This window comes from Protopterus annectens, chromosome 7.part0, assembly GCF_019279795.1.
Source record: "Protopterus annectens isolate FY-2018-M chromosome 7.part0, PAN1.0, whole genome shotgun sequence".
Classification (NCBI taxonomy): Eukaryota; Metazoa; Chordata; order Ceratodontiformes; family Protopteridae; genus Protopterus; species Protopterus annectens.
In genome coordinates this window covers 1,523,110,876-1,523,132,993 of record NC_056739.1, presented here as the reverse complement: position 1 = coordinate 1,523,132,993, position 22,118 = coordinate 1,523,110,876, and the positions used below count along the sequence as shown (strand labels likewise).

Sequence of the window (22,118 nt, the reverse complement as noted above, 5' to 3'; positions counted from 1 at the left end):
CACTTAAATGTTCTGATAAACGGATTCTTAAAGTACATGATATTTGACCAATGTAAGAATGCAGCCAGATAGATAACCCAATCTGAGCTACAATTGCTTAAAAATGATGCATCATAAACCTGAGTGGTATTTTTGCTAGAGAATAGTTTTGATTTTGAAACATACTTGCAAAATGAACAGTGTTCACATGGGTAGCACCCTACTACTTTATTACCAGTCAATGTAGTTTGTCAAGTCAATGGATTTGATTTATATTTATAATGGCTGAAATGAGACCCAAGTGTTTTGCCCCTGCAATATGAGAACATACATCTCATAACAATTTCTGATCTGTCTGTAGTATATCCCAGTACTTGTCAATAATTTGTCCCAAATGTCCAGTATTCCGTCCACATGTAGTAGTGAATCTGATAATAGAACCATCACTAGCTGCACACTCCTGATATTCCAATAGTTTATACATATCCTGTTGGGAAGCCCATTCATTAATAATAGCTATATTCCTAAAATCATACCTCCTGGAAATAAATTATGTTAGTTAAATCTTGTCTGTGATATTCAAAACTTTGTTCAGTAGAGCAAACCCTTCTGACACTTAAAAATTGTGATTTAGGAATGTTTTTAATAATATGGTAGGGATGAAAGCTGGAAGCATGCAAAACAGAATTTTATTCTGGATATTTACGATAAATAGTAATTCTTAAAGTATGATCTATATTTCTGGATAACGCCACATCCAAAAAATTAATTTTATGATGACTATGATGAACCATGAAATGTATGCCCCATTTGTTATCATTAAGATAACCCACAAATTCTTCCAAACATTGAACAACTGCTTTACATATCATCCAACATTCATCAAGGTATCTGCTCCAAATATCAATTTCTGGCAAACAAATTGTGAGTGTCATCATATATCATTTGTATCTCCAGGTATCCCATAAATAAATCTGTGTAAATGGGAGCAAAAGATGCTCCCATTGCAGTGCCCTTTACCAGCCAATAGCATGCCCCATTGAAATAAAACACATTTTTTGTTAATACATGTTCTGCTAGACATAGTAAAAATGTGTTGAATCTTCGACCATAGAGACCTGACTAAGCCAATATTCTAACGCCATAAGCCCTGCCCAATGATGTATGTTTGTATATAGGGCAGTTACATCTAATGTGCACATTACCCAACCTTCTTCCATCTGTATTTCTGAAACGATCTTCAAGAACTCAGTTGTATCTTGTAATCTAGATCTCTCACATTTAATAACAGCTTCAAATATTTAGTTAAATATACTGACAAAGGCTCCATAAGTGATCCCCTACCGGAAATAATGGGTCTGCGTGGTGGTCTTAAGGGATCTTTATGAATTTTGGGTAATAAAGATACTGTTGATGAGGATTGGATACAGTCAGATGACAGAGATTTGATCGAGTGATAATGCCCTTCTCACTGGACAAATTCAAAACAGCATTGATATCCTGCTTAAATCATGCTGTAGGATCTAATGGCATCTTCATATAAAACATATCGTCCAATAATTGTCTCTCTGCTTTGGACAGATAAGTTTCCCAATCCATAACAACAATAGCCCCACCCTTATCAGCTGGCAAAATCACTATTTTTTTTTATTTTGCTAATGATTAATGAGGGCCTGTTGTTCATTATAGGACAAATTATGTTTAGGTGCCCTAAATTCACTTCTATTAAAATGTAGATCTTTCAATACACAGTCCTGAAAGACTGACACATATTTGTTCATTGGGGGCATAAAGGAAGATTTGTGGCACCTGAAATTAGTAGAACTCTGAGAGACATCACCCCCCTCAAAAAATAACTTCAAATTTAGTAATCTACAAAAGGACATGACATCATTAACAATACTGTCTTCAGGAGCAAAACTGAGGCCTTTGTTACGCAATTGTATTTTGTTTTCACTTAAAAACACTGATGAAATATTATGGGATCCATACAGATCCCCCACAGCACTTTCTGGCGAAGCAGAAATCACAGAACATACATAACCGAAAGTGCTGTTCACTGAAGCAGCACAATCGGTTATGTATGCAGGTTGTGCCAGTCGCACTACGGTGCAGTTAAGGGAAAATTCCCTTTACCCCACTGTAGTGCGACCTCGGAGTGAAAATATAAAAGTAGGGGGGTGTGGGGGCACAGCACCCCATATGGGGGGTGCAGGGTGGCTTGGCCCCCTGCATAAAAGATTTATTGTTTTTTTTTTTTTTTCTTCAAACGGACTTTAACACAAGCGCTTTTTCGGTGAAAGCACTTTCGTTAAAGTGCGTTCGGTTATAGTGGATTCGGACTATTGAACTTTTGCTCAATAGTCCTAGATCCAGTATTATGTACATTGCATGATTCATTTACCGTGGAATTAACATCTCCAAAAGTGTGTCTACATTGACTGCTGTGTTTATGTTTCTTTCCACCTCTACGCCTGTTAGCCCTAAAGGGGCAATAATATTTGTCCTCTTGGGCACTGGTGACATTTGTGTGTGTTCACTGTCCACATCTTTTATAGATGAAGATTCATCCCCTGAATTTTCACTAGTACTACCTTTACTTTTTTGAGTATAGATTTATGTCTTTTCCTTTTATATGTTGAATTTAAACCACTCTGATTGGCAAACTTAAAATTCTTAGTACTTCTGGAAAATTCAAAGGGCTTCCCCTATTATAATCCTCCAAATCTCTGTTGAACTTGTGAATCTTTTTCGCTTTTAGATGCTTCTCTAAACTTATATGTTCTTGAGTCAGTTTTTGAAAACATGTATTGTAAAAAGGTTGACATTTTGAGATAAGTATTTTTTGTTGGTTTTCAACATGATACATACATATATATTGCATTATTGTCTCAATTTAGATAGAAAACATAGGAACTTTGATGTCCCAGTTCTTTAACTGCTTTTGTTGACTATCGTGATATTACTATTGCTTTTTTAGGAATTAGATCAGTGAACAGCAGTTACAACACGTTTAAATAATTTAACCAATACATAATGGACTTGTTAACGATCTTGCAGGGACTTTCAGCAGACAAAGACAATTTAAAGGCTTTTGGGATTCACACAAATATGGGTGGCATTAGTGGGGAGGTGGAGACTGATCCCCATACTATTTGCAACCAGTTGTTTATTAAATTAACTAGGGCCATGAAAAGTCTTAGAATGAATGTATGGCACATTAAATTATTCAAAGCCTACAAAATTAAAGGAATTACACCCCGAGGACTGAGAATAAGAATACAACCCTTGGTCAGTATACCTGATGACATTTTATTACAGGAATGGGGTACTGTGCAGCAAGATGCATGCATGAATTTTGTAGAGATCTTAACCTCATATTATGAGCATATTATTGCTCAGACACAGTCTGGTGCTGTGGTAGCGTTGTCGCATCACAGTTAGACGTGCCCGTTCGATCCTCAGTTAGAGCTTCTTCTGTGTGGCAACATGCATGAACGGGCATTCCTTCATTGAAGGTTGTGCATTAGGCCCAGCAAGCCAGCACGTAAAACTCTACTGCCAATCATTAATGGACCGGAGTTCCGCTGTGGCGACCCCTAACCGGGAAAAAGCCGAAAGAGACAAACAAAATTATTATTCAGACAGTTACTGAAATCAGGGCCATTTGTGAGGAGGTTAAACTGTATGAAATTCAACCTTTTTACACTGCATGTTTTCAAAAATTGACTCAAGAACTTATAAGTTTCGAGAAGCATCTAAAAAATAAAAAGATTCACAAGTTCAACAGAGATTTGGGGGATTATAATAGGGGGAAGCCCTTTGAATTTTACAGAAGTACTAAGAATGTTAAGTTTGACAGAGTGGTTCAAATTCAACATATAAAAGGAAATGACATAAATCTATACTCAAACAAAACTAAGGGTAGCGCTAGTGAAAATTTAGGGGATGAATCTTCTTCTATAACAGATGGGGACAGTGAACACACACAAATGTCACCAGTGCCCAAGAGGAGGAATGTTATTACCCCTTTGGGGCTAACAGGCGTAGAAGTGGAAAGAAACAAACACACCAGTCAATGTAGACACACTTTTGGAGAAGTTAATTCCACAATAAATAAACCATGTAATGTACATAATATTTCATCAGTGTCTAAGTGAAAACGAAATACAATTGCTTAACAAAGGCCTCAGTTTTTCTCCTGCTTTTTTGTTTCTAAAGACAGTATTGTTAATACTTTTGTAGATTACTAAATCTGAAGTTATTTTTTGAGGGGGATGATACCTCTCAGAGATCTACTGATTTCAGGTACCACAAATCTTCCTTTATGCCCCCAATGAACAAATATGTGTCAATCTTTCAGGATTGTGTATTGAAAGATCTACATTTTAGCAGAAGTGAATTTAGGGCACCTAAACATAATCTATCCTATAATGAACAACAGGCCCGAATTAATCTTCAGCAAAATAAAAAAAAAATAAGTGATTTTGCCAGCTGATAAGGGTGGGGCTGTTGTTGTTATGGACAGGGAAACTTATCTGTCCAAAGCAGAGAGACAATTATTGGACGATGTGTTTTATATGAAGATGCCCTTAGATCCTACAGCACGATTTAAGCAGGATAATGATGCTTTTTTGAATTTGTCCAGTGAGTGGGGCATTATCACTCGATCAGATCTCTATCGTCTGACTGTATCCGATCCTCATCAACAGTATCTTTATTACCCAAAATCCATAAGGATCCCTTAACACCACCACACAGACCCATTATTCCTAGTAGGGGATCACTTACGGAGCCATTGTCAGTATATTTACCTAAATATTTGAAGCCATTATTAAAATGTGTGAGATCTAGATTACAAGATACAACTGAATTCTTGAAGATCATTTCAGAAATACAGATGGAAGAAAGCTGGGTAATGTGCACATTAGATGTAACTGCCCTATATACGAAAACATCTCACTGGGCAGGGCTTATGGCGTTAGAATATTGGCTCAGTCAGGGCTCTCTTTATGCTCTAGGATTCAACGTAGTTTGACTATGCCTAGCAGAACATACATTAACAAAAAATGTATTTTATTTCAATGGGGCATCCTATTGGCTGGTAAAGGGCACTGCAATGGGAGCATCTTTTGCTCCCATTTACGCAGATTTATTTATGGGATACCTGGAAATACAAATGATATATGACGCCACTCAATTTATATTTGCCAGAAATTGATATTTGGCTCAGATAAACTGTTGAACACCACTGCAGATAGGGAACAAGGCAGACTCCAAAAAGCAAGCAAATGCCACAAGTCTCAGGTGCAAACGAGGTTTATCGAACAGACAATAGAAAGCCGGTTAGCGGTTTCATCCAATACACAGAACATCATCAGACAAGCCATAAGAAAAAGCAACCATTTTTAAACCTTGTCATAACCACTGTCATCATTACTAACCACACCCCTTTAAAGTCATAGGCAAATTAATACATAAAAACTAGTATAAAATGTTAATAAATATGTGCACAACTTTTAATATAAAATCCTAAAACATTTATATATATGTTTATACAAATAAATAAATAAATTAGTTCCCTCATGAAATTGAGAGCATTAAGAAGATAACATTTATTTATTTATTTGTATAAACATATATATATATATATATATATATATATATATATATATATATATATATATATATAAATGCCTTGCCTTGTTCCCTATCTACAGTGGTGTTCAGCAGTTTATTTGTGCTTTTCGTGTGTGGAGTTTATTTGGCTCTGATACCTTGATGACTGTTGGATGATATGGAAAACAGACGTTCAATATTTGGAAGAATTTGTGGGTTATCTTAATGAAAACAAATGGGGCATACATTTCATGGTTCATCATAGTCATCATGAAATTAATTTTTTGGATGTGATGTTATCCAGAAATATAGATCATACTTTAAGAATTACTATTTATTGTAAATATCCAGAATAAAATTCTCTTTTGCATGCTTCCAGCTTTCATCCCTACCATATTATTAAAAACATTCCTAAATCACAATTTGTACGTGTCAGAAGGGTTTGCTCTACTGAACTAAGTTTTGAATATCACAGACAAGATTTAACTAACAGATTTATTTCCAGGGGGTATGATTTTAGGAATGTAGCTACTATTAGTGAATGGGCTTCCCAACAGGATAGGTATAAACTATTGGAATATCAGGAGAGGGCAGCTAGTGATAGTTCTGTTATCAAATTTACTACTACATATGGCCAGAATACTGGACATTTGAGACAAATTATTGACAAATACTGGGATATACTACGGACAGATCATAAATTATCAGAAATTCGCACTACAAGATGTATGTTCTTATATCGCAGGGACAAAACACTTGGGTCTTATTTCAGCCATTATAAACGTCTACTCAGCCAAGCTCCTCATGGTGTCCTGCAGAGTACTGCAAGCAGCAGAGCAACAAAAGAGTGACTTTTCACCAGATATAAGTATTTTTTTCTCTACATTATCTCCTGCGACTGCTACACTCACCGAAAAGCGATTTCTGGCATTTCTGAGCTGTTTTCTGCATACTAAAACTGTTGTTTTGCTGTTTTTGCTGTTAGCACTTGATTAAGTCATTTAAGTCATTTTTTCTGCTGTTTTAACTGTTATAGGCTGCACACTAAAGTGCACTAGCCTGATAGAAGCATTTAAAGTGTTTTTTGTTGAAACTCATTGTATCCCTGTCTAAAAAGAAAAAAAAAATATTCTTGTTTCCCACCTTTTCTAAGCTAGTCTAGTCCAGTTTTCAGGCTCTGCTGAATTCAGGACTGTGGTATAGGTTCCTGTGTTGCCCATATCCTTACTTGGATAGGAGGAAGTTTCTCTGTTCACCAGTGAGAGTGGGGAGCTTTGAGCAGCCTATCTGTCCCTGGAGAAGTGGTCACAGCCCAGCAACTTGTAGTTTATTGGCCGTTTTGGGCTAATTCCTAGCTCTTTCATCTCCCTGCCTTAAAACCCGCATTTGCGTGGTTTTGTGCACCGCCGGTTAGTTAGGGTTAAACTATTCCAAGCTCCACGAAGTCTGCTCTTCAATTTTTCCCTTTGAACTAGTCAAACTCTGAAACTAAGCACTCAAACTTTCCTGTTACAGCTCAGCGCTTACTCCAAGCTCTCAGTAAACACTAATAAACAATAACACAGCATCTCCCCCTTTACCATACAAAAGTTCAATGATCTCTATATCACCCCTACTGGGAAATCAGTAAACAGTTCAGTTATCCATACAGGCATGTCCAAAGGGCAGTTTCAGGTATACTCTCCAGTCCAGCTGGTGAATCTGGGAATCTTGAGGCAATGTTACAATTGCCTCATGAACACAGACAACCCTCTCCTCCTTCCAACAAACACAAATGTATGTGAGAGATGCAACTATACAGCCAAACCGGAGGCCAGGCCCTCTCAACCTAAGGCTGGAACAGCCAGTCAGGAGGAGAAGGGAAACACGTGCACCACATTTCCAGTCTCACATAAAACAGTCATACATACACCAGCAAACAACACATAAATACTCAAAAGCATACTCTGAGGCTCTAAATAAAAATCTGCCTAAGCAGCAGAGACCTCCAAAGCAGGCATCCAAGTAACCTCCACCCTCAAACAAAAAAGTACAGTTTTGTACCTACCATAAATGTAGATGTCCGATAGGTATGCATCTGCAGTCCTAACATATGGATTGTCCTGCCTCAGGCAGCCCTTCGGTCGGCCGGATTACAAAGTCTGGGCCTGGCCTCGGCTGATGTCGCACTTCACCCGACGTCATAGCTGCTGGGGTGTAAAGGCATCAGCCGACGCCATTTTCCTCAGTGTTTCTTGCCCCAGATGCCAGGTGCCCTCTAGGAAGGCTAAATTTGGATAAATGCAAATAATTCCAAACAGTAGAAAGCAAAATATATATATATACATATATACATACAAACAAATACACCATAATAGATTCCCCCAGCTAGCTAAAAGAGGGGTAAGTACCCCAGGAATACCACAGAGGGGAAGGAGGGTGGGTAATACTGACTGCAGATGCATACCCATCGGACATCTACATTTATGGTAGGTACAAAACTGTACTATGTCCTTCAAGGATGCATCTGCAGTCCTAACATATGGGTAGAATACCATAGCCGAACTGGGGGAGGAGGCACTAAGATAAAGATGGTGTAGTTAAGATCCCTTGCAAAACAGCAGTTGCAAAACCTGCTCGGGATCTGGAGTATAAAGGAAGATTATAATGCTTGGCAAATGCATGCACGGAGCTCCAAGTAGCAGCTTCTAAAATGTCTTTGGTAGCCACTCCTCGTAGGAAAGCTGTAGTGGTGGCTGTAGCTCTTGTGGAGTGAGGCCTGATATTTTCAGGAGTTGTCTTTCCATGAAAAGAGTAGCAAAATCTAATGCAATTTCCTATCCATTTTGAGATTGTCTGTTTTGAAATTGCTTTTCCTTGCACTCCTGTTGCATATGCTACCAGAAGCTGGTCAGTTTTTCTGTTGGTCTTAGTTCTGTCCAGATAGTAGCGTAATTGTCTGTGCACATCCAAGGTATGTAGTAGTCTTTCCCCCCTGTTCTGTGGGTTGGGGAAGAATGTAGGTAAATGAATCGCTTGGTTCAATGATACCCTGGAGACCACTTTTGGCATAAAAGTAGGATTAGTTCTCAGAGACACTCTATCCTGATGGAAGATAAGGAAAGGCTGCAATGCCATTAATGCCTGTAACTCAGATACCCTTCTTGCTGAAGTGATTGCTAGCAGGAAAGCAGTTTTCCAAGATAAGAACTGTAAGTCTGCTGTTGCTGCTGGTTCAAAAGGGGAAAGTGTTAATTTTTCCAGCACAAAGTTGAGATCCCATGTAGGTAAAGGTGGTTTCCTTGGAGGCTTTACATTTTTGATTCCTCTCAAGAACTGCCTGAGTAGAGGATGAGAGAAGACAGGAGGATCCATGTTGTACTCTGCTGAAATTGCTGATGCATGAATCTTAATGGAGGAGTAGGACAGGCCATTGTGGAACAGTTCTGCTAAGTATTCCAGGATGTGTGCTATGTTTGCCAATGAGACATTTTCTCCCTTTGCTGCACTCCAAATGAGGTATCTTTTCCATTTGGCTGAATAAGTTTTCCTTGTGGAGGGCCTGCGTGCCTCCAGGATAATGTCCTTAACCCTCTGAGATAAATCTGGTTTATTTTGTTTTATGCAATATTCCAAGCAGCTAGCTGCAGTGTTTTCAAGTTTGGATGCAGGGTCTTGTAGTTGTTCTGTGTTAGAAGTAAGGGACATAGAGGTAGAGGCCATGAGTGTGTCCGAGACATGCTTCTCAGTAGCGGGTACCAATGTTGCCTTGGCCGGTCTGGCGCTATCAGGATTACCTTTGGCTGTTCCTCTCTGATCTTCAGTAGGACTTTGTACATCAAAGGAAGAGGTGGAAATGCATATGCTGTCAGGTTTTTCCAGCTGAAGGAAAGGGAGTCCACCCTCCAGGCAAGTGGGTGGTATGCTCTTGAGCAGAATTTCTTCAATTGGTGGTTGTGTGGGGAGGCGAACAGGTCTATCTCTGGCATTCCCCATTTCTTTGTTATGGTTTTGAAGATATCTGGATGCAGCATCCATTCTTGAGCATCCGTGGTAGTTCTGCTTAAGGTGTCTGCTAGTGAATTTTCTTTTCCTGGTACAAATCTGGCCTGTAGTTGAATGTTGAGATTCAGGGCCAAATTCCACAGGTCCATTGCCATCCGGCATAGAGGATATGAGTGTGTACCTCCCTGTTTGTTGATGTACCACATGACTGTGGTATTGTCCGTCCTTATCAGCAGGTGACCTTGTTGGAGGAATGGTCTGAATGCCTGGATTGCATGTTTCACTGCCAGCATCTCCTTTAGATTTATGTGTAGATTCAGCTGGTCTTGGGTCCATAGGCCTTGTATACACTTGTCCTCCATGTGTGCCCCCAGCCTAGGTCTGAGGCGTCCGTGGTGATGGTCTGGCTTGGATGTGGTTTGTGGAAAGGCAATCCTCTGTTCATCTGACAGGCCTGAGCCCACCACAGGAATTCGGCATGGAATTATTGGAATCTGGGCTTCTAGACTGTGCTTGTGTTGAGACCATACATTCCTTAGGTACCATTGCAACTTTCTCATATGCAGCCTGGCATGCGGGATCAATATTATGCAGGATGCCATGTAACCCAGGGCTTGCAGGACTTTCCTTGCAGTAAGCTGAGTTTGTGTTGTTAATGTCATGAAATAGACTGGTAGTTGCTTTTGTTTTTCTTCTGTGAGAAAAGCCATCTGAGTTGTTGTATCCAGTTCTGCACCCAAAAATGTTATCCTTTGGGATGGTACTAGCCTTGACTTTTGAATGTTGACTGTGTATCCCAAGGCTTGCAACAGTTGTATGACATTTGCCAAATCTTTTGTTAATTTTGTCTTGTTGTCCGCTTGTATTAGGCAGTCGTCCAGGTATGGGTAAATTTGAATTCCCTGAAGCCTGCAATGAGCAATTACTGATGCCAGGCATTTCGTGAATACTCTGGGCAGTAGATAAGCCAAAGGGCAATGCTGAGAATTGATAATGCTCTGATCCTGCAAGAAATCTGAGGTGTCTTCTGCAATCTGGTCGTATAGGGACGTGCAGGTATGCCTCCTTGAGATCTAGAGTCACCAGCCAAGACTCCTTGCCCAGCATGGGAAGAAGTTGCTGGAGGGTCAGCATTTTGAATTTTGGAACAATGAGGTATGTGTTCAGTCGGACAAGTCGAGAATAGGTCTCCATTGATTTTCTTTTCTTGGTACAAGGAATAGCCTGGAGTAAAATCCTTGGCCTTGTTCCATAGGTGGTACCTTTTCTATAGCTCTCATCCTTAGTAAGTTGTTGATTTGTTTTTGAGCCTCTGTTTTTTGGCTTGGTGGAAGGTTTGGCATTCCTCTCTTTTTTGGTAGAGTGTGGAAGTGAAACCTGTAGCCCTTGTCTATTGTTTGTAAAGTCCATTTGTCTCCTGTAATGCAATGCCAGTTGTTGGAAAATAAGGCTAGCTTTCCGCCCAAGGGTGCTTCCAGTTGTTCCCTGGTAGGCGGAACCAAAGCCAAGTCATTGTGTCTGTCCTGTGGAAGTGGTTGTAGTTGCAGCTGTGGCAGCACTTCTCTGGTTGGCAGGTTGCCACTGACGTCCCCTGTAGGCACCCCTAGATTGACCTCTGCCTCTTGGGCATCTATTTCTGCCTCTCTGTGCTCTGGAGGTGTCTGGAAAGGACCAATTCTTCGAAGGCCAATTTCTGCTAAACCTCGGAGGTTGGACCTGTAAGAAATCCTTGACTGTTTGGACAGATTTTGCTTTTTCTTCCACTTTCTTTAGAACCTCCTGTGCAGGGGAGCCAAACAAACTTTGTTTCTCCATAGGAGCATCTAGGAGTTTTGACTTAACATGGTCTGGTAAGGATTGTTCTTTTAACCAGGCATGCCTTTGAATCACTGCTCCAGTCATAGCTGATCTAAAGGAAGCCTCCAGTGCATCATAGCCACATTTTAAGAAATGATTACTGACCTGCTGAGAGTTATGTACCAAATCCTGAAGGGACTTGCGGTCTATAGGTTCAGGAGAGGACAGTTTTTTTATTTAGCTGGTCTAACAAAAATTCCTGGTACTGAATCATGTGAAATTGACAGTTTAAGGCCCTGGCCGAAAGAGTAGCAGCTGTATAAACCTTTTTACCCCATCTCTCTAATGCTCTAGATTCCCTTTCAGAGGGAAGAGGGTTTTTGGCAGAGGCAGCTGCCACAGTTTTAGCGCCCTGTGAAATGGTTTCTGGGTCTGCAACATGAGCCTTATACAAGTGGTAGTGTGTGTCCGGGACCCTGTAATATCTATCAGGCTTGGCAGGGGCCGGAGGAAGAGAATCAGGGGCAGTACTGGCATCATTATATGCATCATCAACAACTGATAGTACTGGAGGAATGGCTAAAGGCCTATGCTGTGGTAAGTGTAAAAAAGTCCTTAGCCTTTTCCTTGAATCTGAAAAATCCTGGCCCTGCCATTGGAAGTGTTCCCTCATAGAATGTAGGGTTTCCCCAAAAGAAAATTCTTCAGGAGGAGAAGCAGAAGGAATGGAGTCTTCTGCATCAGAATCCTCATAAGGAGAATATGGGCCTTCCTGATGGTCTGAAATATCTGAGTCATCCAAGGAATAGTCTGTAGAGACAGGTTCAGGGGGTTCAGTCCTAGGCCTCTTATCTGGAGGAGGTTGAGAGGCCCTGTCTGGGTGAGGTTGGGATCCCCTGATCAAAGAAATAAGATCCTCAGCCAGGCTGAGTATCTGGGAACTAGAGGTAGGCCTGTGTGAGGGAGCTTTTGTAGGTAAGGCCTTAGAAGATTTAGCTGCTTTAGCCCTGGAAAAGGCCTTGATAGACATAGAAGCAGGGGTAGAAATGTCTAAAGGAATAGTGTCTGACAAATCCTGGGTTCCTGCATCTGTAGCAGTAATTTCAGTAGCAGATTCAGCCATGCTCTGTGAGGCCTTGGTTATCAGAGGCATGCTTTCGGCCAAAGGAAGCACCGAGGACTTGGTTTCAGCCGAAACCGAGACACTCGTGGTTGGCCTAACCGTGGTTTCAGCCGAAACCGCGGACCGCGAGTGTCGGTCCTTTTCCTTGCGCTTTTTAGCTAATTGTGTAGTCGGAGTCTCCGACGGCATTTTATATGCAAAAGCGGGACCAAAAAACTCCTCTGCAAACTCCGACTGACGTCTAAGCGTCCGTCGGTTGAAGGAAGCACAGGCTAGACAAGCTGATACGTCGTGGTCTGGGCCTAAGCAAGGAAGGCAGTAAGAGTGGAAATCCTTATGAGGTATTTGTTTCCCACAAGTTAAACAATTATTTACTTTGTCTGACATCGGCTGAGGCAAGAAAGAGTCCCCAACGGGGTACTTAGCTTTTTTAGAAGTCTTCGGTAGTAGAAATCTCTGGATCTGACCGACTGGCAATTGCGAACAGCTTCTGCTTCGGGCACCGCGCGGCAAGAAAGACTGAGGAAAATGGCGTCGGCTGATGTCTTTATACCCCAGCAGCTATGACGTCGGGTGAAGTGCGACATCAGCCGAGGCCAGACCCAGACTTTGGAATCCGGCCGACCGAAGGGCTGCCTGAGGCAGGACAACCCATATGTTAGGACTGCAGATGCATCCTTGAAGGACATCCTTGTATCACATACGTCATAAAGCCAGTGTGCCAAGCAACCACAGCCCATAAGGCAAAACAAAACACCCAATACACTAGTAATAGGTGACTTCATAGTCAGGCACACTGATGTCCCACTCACTAGACTGAACAAAGAGAAGGTTACTGTGAGCTGCCTGTCGGGTGCCAGGATTCGCCACGTAACACAAGCACTCAGGTCACTCTACAAATATGACTCTGTCATTGTACATGTTGATGTGAATGACCGGAGATGTACCTCCCTGGACTACATGAAAAGAGACATAGAGGAGCTCTCTGATCATGTAGCCCAGGCCGGTATGATCCTGATCCTGAGTAGCATCTTACCCTCACCAAGAATGATGCCACAGTACAAGGAAAAAATTATCAGTTTTAACAATTGGCTAAGCTATTGGTGTCATTCAAAGGGGATCCAGTGTCTGTCAGTCTGGGACGAGATGCTCGACAAGCCACGCTGCTTCGCCAATGATGGCTTGCACCTGTCGCCCTTAGGCTTTCAAATACTGGCCAAGGCTCTTGCCACCCCCATAGTGCCTTTTTTAGGCAAGGCTCAAAGGACAAACCCACCTCCATAAAAAACACAAGAAACCAAAAACTGAGGGTAATGCTACTCAATGCCAGAAGTCTAAACCTCAAAATGCACGCACTCGAGGCACTCAGCATGGAGCAAATCGATATCTGTGCAGTAACAGAAACCTGGTTCAAAGCTCCAGAGAGCACCCCAGCACTACCATGCTACAACTCATATCATAACTTTCGGCCCCAGAACCCAGACCGAAATACAAAAGGAGGGGGCGTATCTATTTTCATAAAGGATACCCACACCTCCAGGTTAGTAGCACAGCACGAGGCCTCGGAGACCATCCATGTGCAACTAACAGTGGGCAAGGCTGCTTTTCAGATCGTAGCTTGCTACAGACCACCTACCTTGTCTCAGGACCCCCACTCAGCATTCCTGAGAACACTGGAAAATATAAAGGTCCTACCAATCACCATGCTATTGGGAGATTTCAACTACCCGAACATTGACTGGGAGAATTCCTCTGGTACAAACTCCTTTTCCCAATGCTTCCTAGAGTTTATAAACTCTAACGCCATGGAACAGCTGGTCACCACGCCCACTAGAGGTGACAACATACTGGACCTGATCATCACCAACATGGGGGATCAGTGTTCCACACCGGAGGTAAATCCCTCGCTGGTGAGATCAGATCACAAACTAATCACACTGGGCATCCACATCCCGACCCCACCCCCAGTCAAGGAAACCACTGTGAAAAACTTTTCAAAAGCAAACTTCACACTTTTCAAGACCGAGATGGAAAGTTTCAAAGCCCCCTTGCTAAAAGATAATGCTAACCAAACCACAGAATTCTTTACAAGTGCATTCTATGAGCATCTACAGGGATGCATGGATCGAGCCATCCCAAGTAAAACCAAGACTCACTCCTCCAAAAAGAGGAAACCAGTCTGGTGGTCCCTGATCATAAATAAGTTATACAACAGAAGGAGGAAACTACTACATGACAGAGCAAAATCCCAAAACGGAAAGGCATCAATGATCAATATCAGCAAAAAACTACGATCCCTCATAAAATCATCCAAGGCCAGTTTCGAAAGAAAATTTGCCAAAGACTCTAAAGATAATCACAAAGCCTTCTTTAGCCATGTCAAAAACTTAGGTGGCAACTCTCAAATATGCTCTGAGCTAGTGCAAAATGGCAAAAAATACACTGAACCAATTGACATTGCCAACATCCCGGCTGAAAAGTTCAATGCAAACTTCACACTGCCCCACCCCCAAAAGGACCCGTGTCAATCCCAGAAGAATGCAGAGCCCCAGACATCACAGACATGCAAGTAAAAACAGCCCTCTCCAAAGCTAAGAACACAGCATCAATGGGACCGGATGGTGTCACAGGCTGTGCCTTACACGAGCTCCAAAATGAACTAAACCCTCACCTAAATTCACTATTCAGTCTCAGCCTTACCACAGGCTATGTACCCAAAGACTGGCATACAGCAACAGTCATCCCGCTCCACAAAGGTGGTGCCACAACAGAACCTGGGAACTATCGCCCTATAAGCCTGACTAGCCTGGTCTGCAAAGCTATGGAGCGAATCATCATGGAACTCATAAACAGAGACATTGGAAACCTCCAGACACTGGACCCTACCCAATTCGGCTTTGTTAAAGGCAGATCCTGCCTCCTAAACCTAGTTGACTTCTTTGAAACAGTTACCAAGGCCATAGATAAAGGGAAGGTAGTCCACACAGCCTACCTGGATCTCGTTAAGGCCTTCAACACCATTCCCCCCTCTGGCATCATAGACAAGCACACCAGCTTGAACATTAACCCCTATGTCACGAGATGGGTGGCCAACTGGTTCACGGATAGAACACATATGGTCATAGTTGTGGATGCCATGTCCGACTCTAAACCAGTTACAAGTGGTGTCCCACAGGGCTCGGTCCTGGGACCCCTCCTGTTTGGTATATACTTCTCTGAGGTACAGGCAAGCACGGGAGGACTATGGCTGACCAAGTTCGCAAATGACTGCAAACTGGGGGCCATAATCAACTCTCCGGCTGACACAGACATCCTCCAGAAGGGTCTTACAGAGGCAGATACCTGGTGTCAGAGCCATGGCTTCAAGCTGAATGCCAAAAAATGCATAGTCATCCCCTTTGGAAAAAAACAAAATGCCCACGAATTACCACATAGGTGGTAATCCACTAAGTACAGAAAATGTAATTAGGGACCTGGGGACCCAGGTAGATAGCAACCTCTCCTTTGATAATCACACTGCCAAAGTGGTTAGAAATTCTTTCCATGTAGCCCACCTAATCACGAAGGGGTCCACCTCTAGATCAAGAGATGTCATTGTGTCCCTCTACTCATCACTCATTAGGCCCATAATAGTGTACAATGCCCCATTAAGTACCTTACTCGACACCTACAACAGCTGGAAAGACCACAGAAGTACCTCACCAGGAGGATCATGTGCCTCAAAGAGATGCCCTATGCAGCTCGACTAAAGAAACTCCAGCTATACTCGGTTGCTTACCGCCTGCTCAGAGGTGATCTCTGCCTGATAAGGCCATATCCAACCCAGAATTAATGGACATGCTCCACCTCAAGAAAACCAAATCTCTTAGAGCCACACGCTCTAGTGAATTAAACCTCAGCACAACAATAAACAGGACATGCTGGAGGAATAGATTCCTGTCCCAGAGACTTTCCTCGCTCTGGAATAAAATCCCAGTCTATATTAGGCAGAGCCCCTCGCTGACTCTCTTCAAGAGGAATCTTGATGAGTGGATGGGAAATCGTAAATTTACCCCTGGGATCACGTCAGTGGCCCTGCTAGACAGAGGCCCAGGAAACTAATTTAAAAGGGAGGCGAAAGCCAGCACATTCTGGCTAGGCTTATAAATGCCCTTGGACAGATAGCCTAGTATCTACCTATGAACCTAAATCAAATTCACTGACTGGTAATAAAGTAGTAGGGTGCTACCCATGTGAACACTGTTCATTTTGTAAGTATGTTTCAAAATCAAAACAATTCTCTAGCAAAAATATCCCTCAAGTATATGATATAAACATTTTAAGCAATTGTAGCTCAGATTGGGTTATCTATCCGGCTACTTGCTCTTGTGCTGCATTCTTATACTGGTCAAACATCACATACTTTAAGAATCCATTTATCAGAACATTTAAGTGATATCTGGAGCAAAAGGCAATCTAATGCCCTATATAAACATTCCCTCAAACACTCTGCAGCTGAATTTAGATTTCTTGTCATTGAAAGAATCCAAGGAGATATAACAAATAAGATTGGACTGAACAGTTTACTTAACAAAAAAGAAAAATGTTGGATCATTACGTTAGGGGGGCTATTTAGCCCTGGTTTAAATGAGCATTTTTGAATTAGCCAATCAGAATATTCCTGTGTATATTTATATCTTCAATTTATTATGGTATCTGTATCATTCCTACTGAGGAAGGTAGGTTTACTGCCAAAACTGGTTTGGGTTTTGACTGGATGGTGGATTATTTTGGAATAAAGTAACGTTCCACACTTGAGTGCTGGCCTTTTTTCATTTTGATATCTACTATTTTGGCTGTTGCACCTGCCGTACCTGTGGATTCGTTGTAGGACAAGAGAATATTAAAACCTAAGACTGAGAACTTTTATACATTCTATAACTGTTTATAGGGGCAGCTGGCTGACTACAGAAATATCACAGGGAGTGACATACACATCCTCCAAAAGCTGACAGAACTGGAGTAATTGATGAAGGTTCTGGAAATTCCTTCTGTAACAGCTCATAATATTTTCTGAGAGACTGAGAAACCTCATTGTCCCCCCACTGAAAACACATGCCCATTGTGGAAACAGTCTCAGAGATTATACATTGGGGTAATCAGAAATTGAGGCCTCCTTTGAGTCTGAAAACCCTGCATCTCTTCCCTCATCTTGTTCAGGTTCAGAATCTTGAATCTCTTCAGATACTACTTTATAAGAAGGATCAACTGTCTGCCTTAAACCCTAAGCCAGACCCAGTAAACTACTCTTGTCTGATGAAATTTGAGGAGGGGCAAATACATGTTTAGTTTTCTTTCTTTTTGACAGCAAAAATTGGGCATCCAGTGTTTGGAAAACGCCACCTTAGAACTAACAAAAATCTACTTTTCCACTATGCCTTTGTTTTCTGAGCTATTTTTACACCTCAAAATCACTCTGACTGCTTCTTAAAGAATTTTGATATGTTTTCGGCAAACTGGATGATAATGAGACTTGACATATCAAACTGATTTTGTTTTTCTTCAAGCCTTTTTTCTTTCCCATAATCAAGCCATACTTTAACTACATGTACCTGTTAACAATTTTCTAGTTGTACATATGAGCAATTTCATCAACATCATGGCCACAACTGAAGCAACTGGTAGAATTAACTAAACACTCAGGGTTCACAGCACTACAAATAGTGAATAAGACCAAGCTTGCGGCAACTACTGGTATTGTAAAATGCAAATACAGTGAATAAATATTCATAACTTCATGCCACATGGTAAAGCACTAAGCAAGAGTATAATATTATACAGTTAACTACAGACAACATCCAAGCAAAAAAAAGAAAAGAAAAAGCTTTCCAAACTGTTTATAAAATGGAGAGGTCTTTACTTAACGAACCTTGTTTCACAACTTCACTTATTCATAAAAAGTGCTTTGCATACCATGCAAACAATTAAATATAAATTCATCAGTTTAACCAATATTACCTTTACTGTTATTAAAATAACATTTACAAATTTTTATGGCTACTTCAAAATAGTATATTATAAACAAAGCAACTGAAGAAATGACATCTGAGTAATGTAAAATAGCACATATTTTAAACTTGGCACTGACTCAGCTTAGGTACAAAAGCCCTTTTCCATCTTGTATTTTCAAAAGAGGCCCCCCTCTGTCTTTTCTTCAAATGTCTGACATAAAACGGACATTGGGTCTATTTTTTTTTGGTCTAAACTCTCTTGACTTACCTAATGAGCCTAAATATGGCCTGTGACTTAAATAGGACATGCTGGAGGGACAGATTTAGCAACCAGTTACTGTCACGTCTTTGGAACAGGCTACCAATTCATGTGAAACAGAGCACCTATATGACACTGTTCAAGAGGAACCTGGACGAGTGGATGGGACACTGTAAATTCTTACCAGGGATAGCATCCACAACCCTCCTGGACATGGCAGTCATCACTAAATGCAATCTTGGGTACTGACTAGCATTTCTGTGGTATTACGTTGGGATAAAACAGCTAGGCTTAAAATGATCTCCGCGTTGATAGCCAAGTAATATACTATAATCCCATATGAGCCCTCCCTCCAGGCTGCTCTGTAGATCTGTTCCTTTACCTTTGGTGAAATACCTACAATTATTCTTTGCTATTGGTGAGAATTGAACTAGCTGGTAGGGAGAAGCTAGAATCTGAATTGGGGAAGATCTGTGGTTTCATATTAAACCTTAGCCCCTCTCTGTACATAGCGAGCCATGTACATTAGATTGGCATGCAACAGAACTTTACATTTGATGGCCAAGCCTTCCCGCAAAACATAATCAACTGGCCCTTCCCCATTTTAGGATGCATTCCTTGTGTGAAGCTCCCCCTACACCCCCTGAACTTATACATACCAACCACAAGATCATACCTCAGAGGAAAGGGAATATTCTGAGAAATAGCATTTCGGACTTAGTATATGTATGTCTGATCTTCTGGCCATTCAGTCTCCGTATTTCTGGACTCACTCTAATGGGTCACGACATTACAAATGGTTACCATCTTAATAAATATGCTACTGCACTAGTCTGTGGTGGACACCTACTGTATGACTTAAGGAATGCAAATAACCATATCACTTTGTTTCCTGATTTGATTTTTGAAGGTCCATACTGGATTTCCACTTTTGCCTGAAAAGGCTCAACATGGAGAAGTCTGCATTAAAAAAAAAAAAAAAGAAAAAACAAATATGCTGATCCTTGCTGCCCTGCTCTACTGCATTCCAAGCAAGAGCCTTAGGCAAATTAATTAAAGTGACTCCTTAGATAAGCTCTCGTGTTTTAACTTTAAGAATGTGCATCTGATGACCATAACATCTGAGCCACAGTGCCCTCTAAACAACATATCCTGCACATCAGGGGAGTTGAGAGATTTAATGTGGAGCCAGCTCCCTTACTAAAATTGGATAAAACCCTGACTACAAAGCATGTGACCCAAATTCAATTAGCAGTTCTGGCACCTGTTGGAACAATAGGCCTGACATTCCTGCTTTCATCTCTGGACACATTCAAGGTCCTCCTTACTAGAGGTGGACCCTATTAAGAGTTACAGGAGATATTGTGGAAGTCAGCAGTGGCCTGCCAAAAATGTTTCAACGTGGACTGCAAGGCAGCCTATGACTGGATAGCAAAAGAAGATTCTCTGGGAAGATACAATGAATTAATATGAGATGCTATGGCATATGCTCTAAGAAGAGCATAAAAATAACAAAATCATTATTAGCCATAGACAGTGTCACTGAAAGATACCTTTGACATTTTCATGCCTTTATTATTGCATCATTGAGAGCTCTCAGCACACAGTGGAGCACAACAGGTGAGGGTTTTAGAAATCTCTCAGCAATCAAAGAAATACTTTTTTGCAAATCCTGCTTTCACAGAATAAATAAAATACTGTCATCAGCATGTTACTTACCAAAGGGCTGAGTAATGTACTACTTTATTTTCCTTCTGGCAATATGAAGAGGATGGTTTAAGTGTGGATGCCTATCCTCCCTTCACTATTTTCATACAGACAAATTGTCTCCTTGTGGGAAAAATAATAGCCTACATGTCTGGTTAATGCCATCACTGGAGACCATTTGCTAGACAATACTTACAGCTGCTGAAAAGAGACAAATAAGCACCAAAAGTTGTTTGAGTTAACTGCAGTTGAACATGTAGCTGTCTAGGAAGAAACACAAACAGAATTCTTAACTCTAAAAGGTTAGACACAGCAGATTAAGGAACTGTGTTTGACTCCAGCAGAACTTCTACATCAATAACAGGGAAGGTTCTTCTGACGTCACTAACCAAGAAGAAACTGCTGATGATGCCTTCAGAGAAAACTAAAGACAGGTGCACCAGGTACTGCAGTTAGTATCTGATGGTCTCTCACAACCTGTAAGGAAGAATCACACAGGACTTTCTAAAGTTCATTAAGTCATAAGAGCAATATCAGCAACTAAGCTAGCCAGCAATGAGATTCGAAAATAAGGGCATGCTTTTCTTATTTATGGAAAATTTTGTCTGGGCTTTTTATGATACCATTTCTTAAAAAATCAGTCTACAGTGATGTGGAATAATCCAGAAGTACATATGCAATCTTTGTTAAAATAATCTATTTTTCTTCCACAGCAGCAGTAAATGAAAGAGCTGAATTAAAAATAAAGAAATGAGGTGAAGTCACTAATCTGCTTCAGAGTAACTGCACAGCCAGTGTCCTGACTGCACGGAAGATAAAAAGGTTTAGTAATGTCACTGGTGTGCTTATTATCAAGGTGAACTTATAAATACAGCTGGCAAATCTGCTTTAGACAGCTAACTCCTAGTAAAGATGTAACTGTGTGACTCTTGATGCATTTGCTAACTATGTAGGTGAACTGGTCTGGGGACCTTTTTCAGTCACAACTACGACCACAAGGCAGCAACCCAACACAACTCACACGAACAATACTAAAACAATAGAAAGAAAATACATTCAGTATGACTGATAACATGCACATTACACAAGTTTCTTTGATTTTTTTTTCTACAAATTATAGCTAATTATTTTGCAAATAAAACTGCATTAATGTCAAAGAAAAAAGAAGGAAATCACAAATGAGTAAATATCAATTCAGTATCATAAACAGAGAAAGTTTAATAATAGTGCTATTATAAAGTTGTTCTCCCAGTAACCCTTTATTTGCTTCTCAATACCTCAACAAAAACACACTGACGAGCGACACCTGAATGTATTTTTAAAATGAAATACCTGAGAGGAAGAGAATTTCTCTCCAAGACTAACTGGCTGCTTAATAACAGGAACGCCATCAGTAAAGCATAATGCAGGAAAGCAGAACCAATAATAGAAATGATATTTTTTCAGATCCTATAAAGAAAAAAAATAAAGATAAAAAAGCTTTCCTTTCAATCATAATAAAAGTCTGTAGAGCAATTCTTATTTCAACAATTACTTTAAAAATGACAGTTTCCTTAAGGTTCTATCTCATGGCATCAGAGGCAGAAAGGTCAGTATTACAACACTACTGCAACTTCTCAACTTCAACCTTATGAATAAAACTGTAGAAGGAAGGGCTGCT

General features: G+C 40.8%; 1 protein-coding gene across 2 annotated transcripts in view; it reads right to left on the bottom strand.

The window, feature by feature from the left end:
- Positions 1–22,118, bottom strand: part of ATG7 (autophagy related 7) — a 2,350,184-nt gene that overhangs the window by 1,469,984 nt on the left and 858,082 nt on the right. For both annotated transcript variants that reach the window (XM_044078060.1, XM_044078061.1), the window contains exon 6: positions 21,791–21,907. In XM_044078060.1, coding sequence (XP_043933995.1) covers positions 21,791–21,907 — 117 coding nt within the window. The remainder of the gene's footprint in view (positions 1–21,790; positions 21,908–22,118) is intronic.